Here is a 16,165-nt window from a genome sequence, read left to right as displayed (position 1 = left end):
AATAAATTAACTACTTCAGGTTTTAATTTAGCAATTTTTGAGAAACGTGGGTTGAACAAATTTCAGCCCTGAAATTGCATGTATTGAATATCGTGTATATTACTCCAGAGCGTGACTGTAAATCGTTCGTGGCTCATTTATCGCTTAGTAAACTTCAAATTCAGTTCTATTGTACAACAAAGTAATCCATAAATTAATGTTTATGTCATGGTTTTTCCTGCTAACATTCACGGCGAGTGTTGTTTAATGTGCTGTACACACAGAAGAGAAATTAAAAAGCCATTCCATTTTATATCAATAATGGGTCAATAATTATTAATAATTACAATATATTTTCTAAAAATATTAGCGTGCAAGAACGATTATTTTTTCACACATAGTATCATCACACCTAAAAGCATCGAGTAAACAAGATTATAAGGTTTTCTATTTGATTTTATAGCGAACTATCTGAATAATCTCAAGTTGATAGTCAGTCGCACTTTCTAAGTTCTCTAGACCCTGACTTCAAAACTCTAAAAGTCACAATCAAACTCTCCAAGAAACTCCTTGAACTTCTCAAGTTCCTCAGTCTCCCCAGCGCACCCACTTTCTTCCCTCCAGAGGTGGTTCTTGTTCGCCTCATTTCCACATCTCTCAGCGTAGTTCATCACCGTCACACAGGCCATGTTCAGCCCAGCCAGCTCGTCTGGAAGGAAATCAGATCTCATGTAGTCGGATACACAGGCCTCTTTGTAGGGCTTAGGACTGACCTGCTTGCCATATCCCGTGCCAGTCGCGCACTTAACGAGCTGGGGAGCGTCGAACTTCTTGTTGCAAACTGTGGTAGCTTCCTGCTTTCGGTCTGCAAAGTCTTTCTCCCACTCCCACTCCGGCATTTCAGCAGTTTTCTTACATTTATTTCTCCTGTCAATTCTCCAGCTGTCACCGAACTCGTTCACATTTTCAACTACGTCTCCCGTCCATCTCATCTGGAAATCATCAGCCGTGTTGTTATTGGCATTACCGCACAGACCACATGTAGCAGGGGCATTGGCTCCCAGTAGAATCTGAGCACTCATCAGTCCATCCCAACGCAGCTCATAATGGGAATCATATGCAAAGTTAAATTTGACGACCACCCAGCCATCCTTCTCAAAGACGTACAAGGTTTCACCACTTTCGGTCGTGATCTTGGCAGGAGTCGTTTCAACAGGAACGTCGAATCGCTTGCCTGCGTTGTTGACTATCTTTCCACGAAGCAGCTCAAGGGAGACCTCGCCGTTGTAGTAAAGAGTGACCGACGAGAGACAGGCCCCTCGACCGTGGGTGGAGCAAGTATCAAAACTACCGTACACAGACCACTTCCTCTTCTCACAATCCATAGCCAGGATATATTCACAGTGTCCTTCAAACTCGTACACCGCATTATCAAATGTGATGATATGGGGATCCCCAAACACTTGACAGGACGGACCACCTCTCCACACGTTGATTTCTCCTGGGGCAACGGTGACATACACTGAATCAGAAACAATATCAATGGGGATACTCTGGCCGTGTTTACACTGGTGAGCGACACAGAATATGTCATGGTCATCCTTCATTCTCAGTTTGATTGTTTCCCCGTCTCCAAGTTTTTGTCCATAGTCAGGTTCATAAAGCGTGGGATCCTCATTGGTTGGAGCTTCGTAGTCCGCCAAATACCAGGAGATGATAGGTTGAGGTCCTGGGCTCCTTCCAGCAGGAGCTGCTTTACAGGTTAGAGTGAAAGCTTTTCCTTCCGTCACGGCGAGCGTTCTTGGTGGAGTCACAGTAAACTCAGGAGGGGTGAAGTCAGGGCAGAATCTAGAATCAAGAAACCTGGTGTAGCTGGTCCCATAAAGACAGTTTTTGAGCTCAAGCTGACAGAAGTTGAAGTGAGTGACACAGTCACTTCCACAGAGCGGGTCGTAGCTCGGATCCACGCACTCTGGACAGACGCAGGATGCAGTGGCAGCTTCGTTATCAGGCACGCAGATCTTACCCCCTGTGCACGTGATATCTCCACAGAGATCATAGACCCGGAGGTAAGCGTCTGCAAAGACAACCCCGCGATTGTTGGCAGCTACACATCTGTACCATCCCTCATCCTGGATCTGGACCCTTTCATTCTTGTGGATCACGTGAGCCGCTGACATTTGAACATCAAGCTTGTTCTTCTTTGATTTGACTCTATTCAAACTTGCTTCCTCCAACCTGGTGATAGTGAGTTTAGGTGTCGGAGCTCCCTCAGCTTTGCACTCCAGCTGGTATTGAGATCCCGGAGTGACTGTCAAGTTTTTAGGTCCCTGAATGATGAGAGGAGGACTGGCATCAGCGTAACCCTGAATGACATCAGACAACATGGAGATGATGTGAGTCTCACTTCGGCGCATGTCTATTATCTCAACAAACTCGTCCACACCAGTTTTCTCTCTCTTGAAACTTCGGCAGAGATCCGGTAGATCGGGCATGACGTCCATGCACTGTTTCTTGTGTTCACAGAGTGTCTCAATATCAGTGATATCCCTGCATCTAACCCTACCTTCAATATCAGCAGAGACACCATCTCCAGCTGTTTCCAGATGGGAATCAATAATGTCCTGGAGATCGACCAGACCTGCTGCATCAGCAGTCAGCAAGATAGCGAACCACAAAACAAACATCGTGAGAAATGAAGAGGTGAGAGAAGCCTGGATACTTAGGAACTCCGGACGTGGCAAGTCACGTGACCACCACCTCACCACGAGACCATTAATACTTGTCATGGACCACTCACGCAGCAGCCCCAGCAACAGCAGAGCTTTCCGTCCTACGTTAATTCATCAAATTTACAGGCCGACAAAACTTGCAATTAGTGTCCAGATCATAATTCACATGTCACAAATTTAGTATCTTTTCGGAGCAGCATGAGACTATGTGACGATATTATTTAGGACCGTTCCATACCGCTTCACGGTTAAATGTTCCGAAATCATCTCTTCGCTTCAAAACACTGGTCATGAGTAGCCGACCTTGCTGTGACTACAAATGTGTGAGATACGTGACTCCTATTGTGTGAGATAGGTGACTCCTATTGTGTTCTCAGTTCTGCTTGTGAACTGTCAGTTCCACCCTACTTCAGACCGGGTAAATTTCAGTTCCACTTTAGTTCAGAGCGGATTAACTTCGCCGGTATCAGTATCAAGATATCATGTCCGAATTATCACACTTCTAATAGTAATACACTAACAAGATTACCAGTAAGATTACTAGTGAACCTTCAAATACAACCATCAAATCTTCAGCCAAAAAATTTACGCTGAATGAAAGCTAATTGTTTAAAGAGTTGCTCAAGATCCTATGAAAAAGAGCCAGTCATTATGATAAAAGTTTAACTTTTAATCTAAATATCAATCTAAATATCACAATTTACTTCCTTGAAGCTCACAGTTTTAAATATTAAACTTGAAACATAAATTACCTTAACCAAAACCGCGAAGTATAAACACAATACACGCAACAATGTGACAACTTTGTAACCTCATAAAAAATAAGATCACTTTAGAAAATATATAATTTACATGGAGCACATGATTTGTTATGTGAAATTTCACTTCCTAATTTGTCCCACATCCAGACCACTACCGAACAACCCCTCCTATCTTTACCACCTCAGTTGCAAGGTTATCGTGTATATGATTAGCTTCTTCAGATGTCAAGTGTCGATCCCAAGCCCTGAAAGAATTCGAACATGTTTTATTTTTGAGGGCTAGTTTAAGTTTTAAGAATACGGCTGCAATTTTCAGTTGACGATTAGGACCAACCAGCTGTTAACTTATATCAAGCAGAACACCCTACCCCCATAAAGAAATATTATATCATTGTGGACTTTGTGGACTGTGGAGACTAAATTGCATATTACACTTTTCCTCTCATCAATCAACTTCAAGTGAAATAAAGAAGGTTTTACAGATATCCCCAAGAACAAAAACCCTAAACCAGTAACCTACCTATAGATTAGTCTATAACAATGACTGATGCGACCTTCCTTTGTAAAGTCGTCGATCAGTTTTATATCTTCCACCGAGTCGCTCGGCAGTTTGTCTCGAACAAAATCGTAGAAGTCATTTTCCACAAAGTTGGCAGGGAGCCAAAATGCGATGTCACGTGTTCTGGAGGTATAGCTGCTGTAGGGCTCGAACCTGCAACATATCTCGTCAAACCGGTTTAAAACGGAAAAATTAGGAATAAAATGGAGATTAGGAATTTGTCTGAACCATTTTCAATGTTCTCCCTCCCTTCAGCAATGCACTAGTTATCTTTAGGGTTAGCGCAGGTTGATAATATGTTCTTATCTATAATTACATGATTATACGAAATAAAGAATATAATTCTGCGACAGTAATATTTTCCATTGAAGGTTGTTATTTTCAATGTTCTTGCTTCCTTCCGTCAATAAACTAGTAATATTCAGCCTTCAGGATTGATATGTTCTGTTCTTATGACTTATCTGTAATAACCCATAGGTAAATCTTAAATGTTCTCTTTTCTTTCCGTCCATAAACTAGTAATATTGAGGGGTGACATGTTCTTATCTGTAATTACCTTGAGGCGGATTTAATGAAATTCAGGGTCACTTTATAGGGCTCAGCAACGTGGACGGATTTCTCTCAAACCTACCATTTCTAACGTACCATTTCTAACGTACCACTTACAATTCGTCAGCCATTTCTGGGCAATGTTCTTGTTTCTGAGCATCGTAACTCTGTTGATCGGGTCATCTCTTGGGTCCACAGGGAGTTTCTTAAATAGGTATAAAGGTCTAAAGTTCGCTGATGATGCTAATAGTTATGTCAAGTACACACCAGATTGGAGTCCATTCGCTAACGCTATCTCGGCTTGCGTGTGGATAAAAGACTTAGGGTCAGCAACATATCGTCCAGTTTACTATGGAACCTCGGATAATCTGATAATGACTGCTGATGGAAGTTATTCAACTGTCCTTCAGTCATATCAGATGTTACAGAGTAAGATCTCTGTGTCTAAAGGCACGTGGTTTCACCAGTGTTCAACCTGGAGTAGCTCAACAAGATATCACCGCGTCTACCTAAATGGAGTGGAAATAGGGACTCAGCAAACAGCATTAGGTAGGTTGATGAGGCCAACTGGAGCATTGACACTCGGAAATTGTGGTGGAGGTGATAGTTGGAAGTTCGGTGGTGAGATGGCGTATCTCAACTTCTATGCAAAAGAGCTCTCTGCTAGCGACATAGCCAACATGGCACAGCAAGGGATGTGTTCAAATATTGCAGCTGAAGATAAGAAAGATTATTATAGAATTATTAAATGGGAAGATTTGTTAGAGCTTGGAAGAAGCGGAACTGTAACCGACTTAGATATTTTAACGAAGTGCCTTAAAGACATCTGCAGCACACTGGATTCTACTGTTGCTGGTTTGGAAGAGGAAGAACAGGAGCTGGAAGACGTGTCGAACCGGCTGAATTCTACTCTTGCTGATTTGGAGGAGAAAGAACAGGAGCTGGAAGACTTATCGACCAGATTTAATTCTACTGTTGCTGAGCTGGAGGAGAAAGAACAGGAGCTGGAAGACGTGTCGAACAGGCTGAATTCTACTGTTGCTGAGCTGGAGGAGAGCCAGGCCGACAAATTTGAGATGAAGGAGGAGCTGGACGACATCTCCGCCAGGCTAAATTCCACTGTTGCTGAGTTAGAGCAGGTAACAGCTAACCGAAATGCAAGTTGGGATTGGGATATATTCCTCGCCGAGCAGTTCCTGGACCAAAACCTCACCGCCGAACATGCTCAACTACTTCGCAGTACTTGGGATGATATAGCAGGTAAAGATAGCAGGATTTTTAAAAGTTGTAGACACATTTTGTCCCTGTCACACTTAGTGATAATCTTGTCGCATGATAATTAGTCTTAAAAGAGATTATTGTTTTTATTTTAGCTGCAGCGCATAAAGAATAGGCCAGTGAAATAACAAAGCTAACAATTTCAGAGGCGTTAGTGGGTATCAGAATAACGGACGAGTTTATCAAGTTACTGAGTAGAGTTGATCGTGTGGAGGACAGGCCATGGTCCATACTGTACTCGGATAACTATTTCGAGGCAGTATTTACTCAGGAAATGGCGGAGAGGCTCACCAGCATATGGGATGAAATAAGTGGTAACCGAATCTTAACATATTATCTTAATTGAACATAATATGATTATGCTACAGTTTTAAGATATATTTTGTTTCCAGATAACATATTCTAATTGACGAATTTTGATTTTATTTCTTAACTCCCGTGATTTAAGATTAAAAGTTCGTTATTTCAGAAAAGTTGGTAGGAGTAACAATGTCGAGGGGAGTGATCGAGCTCCTCAACTACGTCACCGAGAAAGCAAATTGTGACACGGACACTTACTCGTAGGGACCAGATAACACTGCTGAACTTTAGTGCAGGTTCGGTTTTGTTCTAGGTTCGGGCTGGTTGCGCGGCTCAGCATCTTACTAGTTTATTGATTGGAGTAGTGCAACTGAACCGAATCTCGATCCCAACCGAACATGTTAAAGTTCAGTAGCGTTATTTAACCATCGATAACATTAACGGACAGGCACGGGATATATTATGGGCTTCGTGTATCAACATTATTTTTATAGAGATCTTTTAAGAATAACTGATTCATTATTCGAATATTAGATTTTTGTTTTTAATACGTAACTACTTTTTTACCATTCGACAGATTTTGAGGGAATCATTTACATTTTCTTTCTATTCGGCCCCAATATCCAAACTTAAAGACATGGCATGTGAATTCGATAACCCGATGTCAAATTTTTAGTCGTAAGATGTAAAATAATTAAAAATTATCATGAAAAGGTTTTGAAATTTGAGGATGATTTCCGGTCAAGTAGCCTTTAATAAAACCGAACCGGATTCCGCCAAATATTCGGTCAGTTCCTAGTCTCTTGGTTACAGGGCTGGTAGAGTTGGTCAATGGTTATACTATGGCATGTAAAATACAGTTGTGAATTTATGAATTAATCCTAAAAGACCATCATCGTTGGGATTATTGTTGTTATTATTAAATTTTCACGAATCATACATTCGTCCTGCCTGAGCAGAGTCCAATTTTTCGAGCATACTAAAACCACATTGAACTCGAAATGCGGTTAAAACTTGAAAACCTAAAACAATAGCCAGAGATTAACAATCTCTGGAGATAAATCTTACGTGATACGTCGATGAATGTTATCCACTCTGAACTGTTTCAAAAAGCGCTCATCTTCACTCCAAAACATTCTTATGTCGGGTATACCGTACATCGCCATGGCTAACCGCTCAAGTCCTAATCCAAACGCCCAACCAACCTGACAAACAATTATTGAATAAATAATTTCTAACGAGAACATAATATACTTGACATGATGGTGCCCCCTAACGAAAAATGAGTGAGCGATCAAATAACAACAATAATGAAAAAGTTAAGTATTTGTACAAATTGCAAAAAACATCGGAGAAGTGAGGAGAATCTTTACAAACCTTGTTGGGTATAGCTGATTTAGTGAGTATATCCTGCATTAGAATCCCACACCCCAACACTTCCAACCACTCATCTGAAGTGGATGTATGTAAAGGGTGATTTTAAAGCTTCCCGATTTTAAAGTTTCCCGATATTAAAGTTTCCCGATTTTATAGTTTCCCGGTTGCAGACACAGAGTCAAAATATCCGACGGGAATCAGAAGAATGCGGGAGGTTCAAGATTGCTACCCCAGTCTGACGTGTGAACTCACAACTAAGAAGTTTGCAATGACGACAAATACCTAACTCAGTACATAGTTTCTCCATGTCCACAGACATATTATGTATATTATTTCTACAAAGCACACCCCCAAAAATAAACCGTCAAATAAAAAACAAACCGTTATAAAATATCTCCAGCTCGAATGAGGGGTAAGTGAAAGGGAAGGAACCCTCCACCCAGCGGTACTTGCATCTCCCGAACAGTGACTGCACCAGACCTATCAGGGTACTCTTGAGAGAGTACTCCATGATCCTCACAGCCTCAGCAGTGTGGCAGGGTTGGATACTGGGGTCGGCAGGGCTGCCCTCCTCCGCAAACGCTTTAAACTGAAATAAGTGCTGGATAAAACGAGAAATAACCAGAATTTGGAGAGTTCGGTCTTAATAGTTCTAAGTGTTTGAAAACAGAGAGGAAAAGTATCAATTTAACCTGTTTCTTACATGTTTGGGTTCCTGACTAAACTCCTCCAGCTCCCAGGTACTGAAGGTCCTGACACAGTCCATCTGATGGAAGACAGGGTAGTGGGTCCGGTCTATGGTGTCCCGTCTGTACACGTCACCAGTTGTCAGGAAGCAGTCCAGCCCGGATCTGATGAGGTCGGTGTCGTGACAGGTCATGTGTGCCCGCAACATCAGATCTCTGAAGGAAATGGCTGGATATAGAAGTGCAGGCTACAGTTAAAGTTAATTACAGATAGATTTTTACAAGGACAAGAGACTAAATCAGTCTGTTGATGAGCAACTAATCGAATTTTAATGATCCCTCGGAAATAGTATGTATTGATATATTATTTGATATAGCAAATAATCTCTTACTTGTTGATGAAGTAGTTGTCCTGTTTGCGTCGGCTAGCATGATCACCCGGAACCAAGAGCTGATCGAAGTTCTGATCGTGGGTAACAACAGGGGGATGTTGTCGTAGTGTGAGAAGAGGGGCGATCTGTTGTTCCACAAATATTTCGCCTGGAATAAAAATATTAAGTGCTGGTTCATTTCACGGTTCAGTTTTCTCGAGCGATAAGAGAAATTAGAGTAAATTACACTGTCGAACACATTCACAATTGAATAACATTTGGCACGATATTTTAGATATGTATAATAATCAATCTCAGCTATCAATTTCCTAATGTTAATTACCTGCATGTTCTCAACAATCCTCTGTTTCACGATCTGTATGGGGTGGTGTTTGCGGTGATGTAGTAGTTTGTCCGTGTGCTTTAATAAGTGAGACGACACGTTTGTCTCTCCGTCTACTGCATAGTCTCTACCTAACACCTGCAAAGACTCAAGTCAGGGACTGGACAAGGAATAATTTATTAAACAGATTGTAAAAGTTACAAATATTCGACATTATCAACCTCAATCCGGAGATAAGGGAACTGTTTGAACTGTGCACAATTTCTTAGTTCACAGTTCACACCGTAGATAAGGTAACTGTTTATAGATAAGGTTACACCGTATAATAACTTACATTAATAGTGGAAGAGGACCGCAGAACTAAGTTATGAAGGGGGGTCCTGGTAGTTGTGAGGAGGTTAAGAGCTCTCCGGGATAACGTGGTACAACTCATCCTGTAGACAGTGGAATGTGGATCAAGATAGGGAGGGTGGTATCTTGAGTAAGTGTGGGGGAAATATTAACTTTCTAATTCTGTATGAAATTATGATCATAAATATGTGCGAGCATTAGAGTGCTGCTCAACCCATTATATCTTTATATGCTAGGTAAATTTCATCTCAACACGTCCAGTTGCAGCACTCTGCTGGTCTATTGGGGAGTATTAATAGAATATGAGAAAATAAAACAAAAATAACATATTCTGGTTACAGGTAATAAATTAATACAGAAAATTAAGTAATAAGTTACGATAAAAGTTAAAAGTCTATCGGTGTCATCAAATAAAAATATCCTATGATTTAGAAACCCCTGCTAAGAAGTTCTTTTGTCTCCGAAGGTGCTACCTAACATCATACTGTAACAGATAAACATCATCAGAGCCGCTAAAATAACACGTAACATGTTTAGAACTCTCAGATGTAGTCCATAGCAACACTAAATTAAGAAACCTAACATTGTCCTTGTAATCCCGTATCATGTGCACAATATCTGACCCAGTAGCACAACAGTCACTGTGATAGGACCAGCAGGGGACCGAGCTCTGGTGCTGCTCCCAGGTCAGAGTGTTTACAGCACTGTCGTGAGATCCAGGGGTTATGCGGAGGAGCTGAGCTCCAACACTGTCTACCACTTCTTGGAGATCTTCTGTTGTGTCTATCGAAACTGGGCACTTGAACAGTTGATTTGGATACCTGGCTGGCTGGTGTGAAGTCACTGAAGTACCACGAGTAATCGTGTTTCAGAACATTTGTGAAACAGTACGTCAGCTTGGTTCGATTGTGTGCAGACAGTTCGCTCAGATCACACGAGAACACGAAAAGATCACGCGTTTTTGTGACGTCACGTGTTTTCTTGCACTGGAGACCACATTCGGTGTACAAGGATTTGGTCAGAGTCAGTGACAGAGTGGAGTTTCTGACGGAGCAGAACCAGCCGGTGTCAGATGTGTGGGAGAGGAGGTTTAACATGTCGACCTGTAGGGAGGAGGAGGAGGTTACTAGGAGGTTACTAGGAGGTTACTAGGAGGAGGAGGAGGTTACACACGCAACATGCTGAATATTTACATTGATAACGTCCTTAATTAAAATATCCAACATTTATTCAGCAGTGAGCTGTGCAACCTTCGCACTCGAGTTTTGCATTTGAAATACTCGAAATGAATTTGAAATATTATAATATTTATGAATATTACTTAATATGAAAATCATCGCCCATGTGTTAGTTTTACCTTGGTAGAATCAAGTAGCCACATCATGGGGAGCTCCCTCCTGATAACCCCGGGCATTTTACTCTGTATCTCCGAGTCAGATACTATCGCATATCTCGAGTAAATATTTTTTTGGGTCTCCAACAGGCTCCAAAGTTCTTCCCTCGTAAAAAGTCGGATCTCCATTCTTTTTCTACATTTGTATGCTCTACATCTTGGTTCCTAGGAGTTATTTTTATGTCCGCAGAAATTTACAAGAGATTAAATTTCAAATATTTATCATAATTTAATGACTTGATCAGCATATGTCACCACACTTCACAGCTCCCTGTAAGTTATTTTCTTATAACCTTGAAGATTATTTAACTTGATCTTCAGTGTGAAACAAAACAAAACAAAGAATGCTAGTATTATTGCCACAGTACAATTTCAAACATATCGACACAAAGGGAATGTTCAACAATTGGAATAATCAACATAACTTCAAATGTAAAAGCACAAGAATTTTTAACAGCTAAAGCAAAATGTACAATCGGAGTCATCACAATTTAACATATACGTTCTAAGAAAAAATCATCAAAATGCCAAAAATCATCAGATCCCGAAATGATAACCATATAAAAACCCACTATTTGCACAGCACACTACACCCCAAACAAGTTATCATTAACTAAAAGTCTCCTGACCAGCTTGTCATGACTGAGCACACAGTTTCCAGCCAGATAAACATCCCTCCCCGTCCTCCTCCTGTACTCCTCCACCCAGCCCACCTCCTCCACACTAACCCCGCCCACCACGTACACCAACACACACCCTGCCGGCCGCGGTTTACTCACCGCCCTGGTGAAGAGTCCTAACCCTGTCTTCAGCAGGTCTCTCAACCCTCCTGATCTGTACTCTACATCCACCAGGTCCTCCTCACTCTCCAGACTCAGTTCTATGATCTGTTGGAGTAGGGAGGTGTACTGAGGGGTCCCGGATTCCTTGTTGGTCAGATCAGCGAGCTGGGACAGATTCCTCCTGTCCTGAGACAAGCTCTCCAATCTGCTGAATATCGTGTCTATTTTACTGTGGGTCTCCTCCTCAGTTTTACAAGAGGAGGTTAGAGAGGTGCTGAGAGGAGAGTTGGAGGACTGGAGACGTTTGAAGAACAGGTTCTTCAGTTTAGCTAGCTCAATAGCGTCAGTGTCAGAGAACTGGTCGATGAGCCCCCCGAACAGAGTGTATAGGTGTGTGAGTAGTGTGATTATGTGCTCTGGTGTTAGTGTGGGGTTATCTTGAAATGATGCAAGGATTGAGTTGGCAAGTTGCCCAACCAAGACAGAATCCTCCAGAGTAGTCCAGAGAAGGGATAAGTCTGCTGAAGTCAGGTATCTGGTAATATCATTGCACCCTTTTTCTTGGCAGCCCAGTATAGCAGCTAGCACCTGGAAGTGAATGAAGTTCTGGTATTTGGAGAATGTGTCAGTTTCAGGCAGGATTGCAGACAAGTCCCTACTCTCCAGAGTGTCGGGATCCAGCTGGATCTGGCCCTCTAGAGAGCTCAGTATCTCGTCAGTTAGGGTAGTGTGATCTGTTGTAAGAAGGGTGGAGATGGGTACTGCTGATTTGGAGTCAGCTATACAACCGTTAATTACAACATCTGTTTCTTGCTTGTTGAACAAGCGTCTTAGATCTACTTTAACATCATTTGAACCAGAAAACAGTTCGTCAGAGTTGTTAAACAAGAGGTTTGCAGCGTTGTTTGATTCGAAACTAGTAGCACTAAACAAATCCAGAGTTCTGTCCACAAACACAACATTCACTTTACCCGGAGCAAGTTTCCTTGAAGGTCTACTCCCCGCAGTAGCAACCAAATGGTCAGCCAGTACCCTGGACATACTCCCCACCGAGTAACAGTCCTCTGCTACACCCAGTTCATCAAACAAGCACCCCAACTCCTCTGCAAGCACTTTGATCTGCTGCTGGAGCGGTCTCGGTAACATCGCCATGGTGATCACCTGCCCAGACTCGGGTGATCTGTTGTCACCACGTGATTTTAACCAGGAAGTAAGAGCAGCTAGGTCGGGCTGAGTGAGCGGGAACAAGTCCCGAGATGAAGGAGTAATGAAGGTGTGGTCAGTGAAAGAGAAACAAGATAAAGGGGACACGGTGAAGTTAAAGATGGTGTTAGGGTAGAGGTTGCCCAGATTTGAGAGCTGGTCTAGGTAGTAGCAGTCTGGGCTGTCTTTACCGGAGATAACTCGGAGTGAGTTAAGACTGAGGAGAGAGATTGCTGTTACTAGTTGTGTTTTGGAGTCGACCCATCTTTCTAACATTTTAGTGAGGGTCGGTAGCGAGCCAGGATCACCTGAAATTAGGGATTAATTTAACAGATTAGGGTTGTCTATTCAATCCAAATGAATAATATTAACTGCTTATTCTATTCAGTTTAACAAAATTAACTGTTTAATCCGAATGGTTAAACGCAGACTTTTAGGCGAAGTAATGAAATATGGAATGAAGATTAAAAAGAAAACTTCTCGAATGCGAGTAGCATAGGTTTGCGCGCGGCGCGGCCGGATAACATCAAATACGTCACTCACCGAGAAGAAAGAATATACTGGTAGACTCATAACCCACCACCTTATCAGATATGTGGTGCACATTAACCACCTTGTACCTCTCCAACAGAAGTGGAACAGTTACACTCCAGTGCGCCAACTCCAGCGCTGAGGTGTCGCAAACTAACACGCTGTCCTCCAAGTCGGTCAGGAATTCTAGCCAGGCTGTTTGGCTGTAATCCGATACTCCTAACATTGTGCTACAGGGTGGAAGTTTGTTTAATTGGGTCATTATCTAATTATCTAATTGTTTCATTCACTTTTGGCAGCATATTTTTAAAGATGATGTCATGTGCGGATAAATATTTAACGTTCACATCTTAAATACATTACTATTAGCACTATGTAAGGTTGAAGTGAACAGTACAAAGCTAAAGGATAAATAATGTAAAAGCTTACTACATCAGCAGCTGTCTACACCATTTCCGTATATGGAATAATAATACTAACACATTGTGGACATAATATTACTATGTAATCCTCGAGCATGCGTCAAAGCCAAAACGGAATCAATATGGGATATGTAGTGGATTGATTTTGTTAAAACTATTTTTTGGTAATGGGCCACTCAGGCTGCCTTTGCTCCCTCCCCGATGGACAAGCCAAAGGGTGAACAGTCATCAAAGCTTCGTGAGAAGCGAGTTTCATGCTCAGGAACAAAGGACATCCTCATCATCGTGCCTGAATCGGTTGTCTTGTTTAGAAGACTAAGGTGGGACACATACTGTAGAAATGATCCTAACGAGTATGGTCTTAGTTTGATAGATGAAAAAGTGGGGGTATATAAAGCAATGAAAATATATCCTTGTGTTTCACATTGACTGTAAATTTGAAGATAAAAGTTGATAAAAACTCGTCCATTTCAAAGATATTACATAATGAAATGTTAAATCTAAGCTTTAAAAACATCATACGGCTACAGGAGCGCTGCCATTACCGTTTAAAGGGACTAAATAAAAGTACAAGCTGCATCAGCATGTACAGTGTACACAGTAGATTTCTTTGTATATCTTAAGGAGGAGACCATTGCAACTTTTGAGATTTCACGTCCTCGGACAGTATTGGGCCATCCAGAAAAATCAATTCGAGGAAATTTAACATTAGACCAGTCAAGAAATTTCAAAAAATAACTTTACTATTTTTTGTGTAATTAAACTTAATCCACGATATCCTTTCCATTTCCAGCTACCTCCTTAAATTTGTTCAATTTCTGAATTAGCTTGTCAAACTCAATACAGAATAGAGCACCTTTTTATTTCTCATCCCGGCCTTGCTGGTATGAGCTCAAAAACAGCAAGGAATAAAAGCCAGAAATACACCCAATAAAATTAAAAATTTGATAATCCATCATGCATGATCCCCCTGTATTTGACTTGATCAGACACCATACTGCTGTACACTTTGTACTTCATTTCATAATACCCGACAAGTTCCCTGATAGGACTATAAACGCTAACATCTGACCCAGTCACCCCCGACTCCAAGATAGCACTCAACGGACGTTCCTCGGCAGCGCACTGCGCTAACAGCGCTGCACCCGCGCACATCATGTTACCATCACGTGGCGCTGTTACCGGTACCTTGACAACAGTTGCTAGCACGACCAGATACAGGGGGTTATCAGCCAGCCCGCCACATATCACGATATTACTAAAGTTCAGTCCGTGATCTCTCAACTTGTCAATTACCAGCCGCACACCAAGTGCCAGACCCTGAACAGTCGCCAAGTAGAGAACGAGTAGGTCCTTGTAGGAAGAGTTGAGGTCCAGTCCAGACACCATCCCTCTAAACCAGGGTAGAGCTAGAGGTGACCTGTTACCGTGTAGATCAGGTACAACATGCAGATCACGTGATAGAGTGTGCAAAGTAGAGTCAGTTAGAAACTCTCCCAGATCTGAGTTTAGTTTAGAGTATGTCATGTCAGCAGAGTGGGCAGGGTGAGAGTGTACTATGTGATCCAGAGCACTGCCAGCAGCCGTCTGACCCCCTTCAAATAACCAGGTATCTGGTAACACCGCCCCTGGTACGGTCCCCACACTCCTGGTACAAAGGTTTTAGTGGTGCCCAGTGCCATAATACAGGTACTGGTACCTGAGATGATACACAGTGTATCACAGATAGCGCTAGGAGTGTAGCGCAGCAGTGCCAGCGTGCCAGCATGAGCGTCTATCATAGAAACCCCAACTTTAGTACCAGGTTTCAAACCCAACTCACAAGCTGCCTTGTCTGATAATCCCCCAGGTACACTGCTCCCAGGAGAGCAGACATTCACCCCCAGTTTATCTAACCCTACTAGATCCCCTAACCCAACCTCAGTCAGGAAGTCCTGATCCCAGCCTCCTCTCTCCGCTACATAACCCCACTTACACGTTACAGAACACAGGGAGCGAACAGTGCTGCCGGTAGCCCGGTATGTTAACCAATCAGGCAGGTCGAACATGTGAGCAGCTTTACTCCACGTTTCAGGGAGGTTACTTTTTAACCAGAGTAGTTTAGGAGGCTGCTGCTCCGGACTAAACCCCCCACCCACGTAGTCAGTTACACAGGATTTACACTGGTTCACTAGCTCAGTCTCTTTCTCAGCTCGGTGATCCATCCACATCAGACAAGTGTTACCACCTCCACTACCAGCAGATATATTGAGAGGCTCTCCAGCACTACCCACCACAACAAGAGAGCATGTCGCATCAAACCCTATCCCCCGGACCTCCTCCACCCTGACCCCCTGGATCACATCACGTACAGTCCCGCACACAGCACCCCATATCTGGAGACAACACTGCTCGTAGTGGTCGGGTAGAGGGTTGTGGACGGTGAGAGGACGGCTACTGGTGTTGTGCTCCCTCCCAGTGACGTCACACAGACTTGCACGTACGCTCTGCGTCCCTACGTCTACTCCGATGTAGTATACCATGGTGAAAATGAGCTTATTTTGGGCTC

General features: G+C 42.5%; 5 protein-coding genes and 1 non-coding gene across 6 annotated transcripts; 1 reads left to right on the top strand and 5 right to left on the bottom strand.

The window, feature by feature from the left end:
* Positions 1-282: 282 nt before the first annotated feature.
* LOC134817324 (uncharacterized) lies at positions 283-2,785 on the bottom strand. Its single transcript, XM_063826460.1, has one exon. The coding sequence runs from the start codon at positions 2,766-2,768 to the stop codon at positions 516-518; it is 2,253 nt and encodes a 750-aa protein (XP_063682530.1). The 5' UTR covers positions 2,769-2,785; the 3' UTR covers positions 283-515.
* LOC134817541 (phenylalanine--tRNA ligase, mitochondrial-like) lies at positions 283-9,368 on the bottom strand. Its single transcript, XM_063826709.1, is given in 10 exon segments — positions 283-3,717; positions 3,993-4,184; positions 7,227-7,363; positions 7,536-7,609; positions 7,917-8,124; positions 8,239-8,437; positions 8,614-8,710; positions 8,713-8,761; positions 8,936-9,073; positions 9,270-9,368. Coding segments are annotated over 10 exon segments (1,287 nt in total). The 3' UTR covers positions 283-3,623.
* On the top strand, positions 5,207-6,719 carry LOC134822847 (putative leucine-rich repeat-containing protein DDB_G0290503). The gene is made up of 3 exons (XM_063834116.1): positions 5,207-5,840; positions 6,005-6,172; positions 6,328-6,719. The coding sequence occupies exons 1-3, from the start codon at positions 5,207-5,209 to the stop codon at positions 6,420-6,422; spliced, it is 897 nt and encodes a 298-aa protein (XP_063690186.1). The 3' UTR covers positions 6,423-6,719.
* Positions 9,369-9,608: 240 nt separating the features above from the next.
* LOC134817351 (sec1 family domain-containing protein 2-like) lies at positions 9,609-14,015 on the bottom strand. Its single transcript, XM_063826491.1, has 3 exons — positions 13,208-14,015; positions 10,644-12,972; positions 9,609-10,389 (listed from the first exon to the last, which is right to left on the bottom strand). The coding sequence occupies exons 1-2, from the start codon at positions 13,455-13,457 to the stop codon at positions 11,267-11,269; spliced, it is 1,956 nt and encodes a 651-aa protein (XP_063682561.1). The 5' UTR covers positions 13,458-14,015; the 3' UTR covers positions 9,609-10,389; positions 10,644-11,266.
* On the bottom strand, positions 13,789-13,980 carry LOC134826168 (small nucleolar RNA U3). The gene has a single exon (XR_010161664.1). It is a non-coding gene; the product is annotated as a small nucleolar RNA U3 (small nucleolar RNA).
* A 538-nt stretch (positions 14,016-14,553) lies between the features above and the next one.
* LOC134817397 (FGGY carbohydrate kinase domain-containing protein-like) lies at positions 14,554-16,139 on the bottom strand. The gene is given in 2 exon segments (XM_063826540.1): positions 14,554-15,245; positions 15,248-16,139. Coding segments are annotated over 2 exon segments (1,584 nt in total).
* Positions 16,140-16,165: the final 26 nt, after the last annotated feature.

Source organism: Bolinopsis microptera, chromosome 1, assembly GCF_026151205.1.
Source record: "Bolinopsis microptera isolate Bmic1 chromosome 1, MBARI_Bmic_1.0, whole genome shotgun sequence".
NCBI classification, from domain to species: Eukaryota; Metazoa; Ctenophora; class Tentaculata; order Lobata; family Bolinopsidae; genus Bolinopsis; species Bolinopsis microptera.
Note: the sequence above shows the minus strand (reverse complement) of the source record. Positions and strands in the feature narration are given on the sequence as shown.

Excerpts from the sequence above, each read along its gene's own strand:
- LOC134817324 (XM_063826460.1), bottom strand. The coding sequence starts at position 2,768 with ATGACAAGTATTAATGGTCTCGTGGTGAGGTGGTGGTCACGTGACTTG.
- LOC134822847 (XM_063834116.1), top strand. The coding sequence starts at position 5,207 with ATGGCGTATCTCAACTTCTATGCAAAAGAGCTCTCTGCTAGCGACATA. Across the intron at positions 5,841-6,004 it reads TACTTGGGATGATATAGCAG|AGGCGTTAGTGGGTATCAGA; the intron begins GTAAAGATAGCA and ends TAACAATTTCAG. Across the intron at positions 6,173-6,327 it reads CATATGGGATGAAATAAGTG|AAAAGTTGGTAGGAGTAACA; the intron begins GTAACCGAATCT and ends TCGTTATTTCAG.
- LOC134817351 (XM_063826491.1), bottom strand. The coding sequence starts at position 13,457 with ATGACCCAATTAAACAAACTTCCACCCTGTAGCACAATGTTAGGAGTA. Across the intron at positions 12,973-13,207 it reads CAGTATATTCTTTCTTCTCG|GTGATCCTGGCTCGCTACCG; the intron begins GTGAGTGACGTA and ends CCCTAATTTCAG.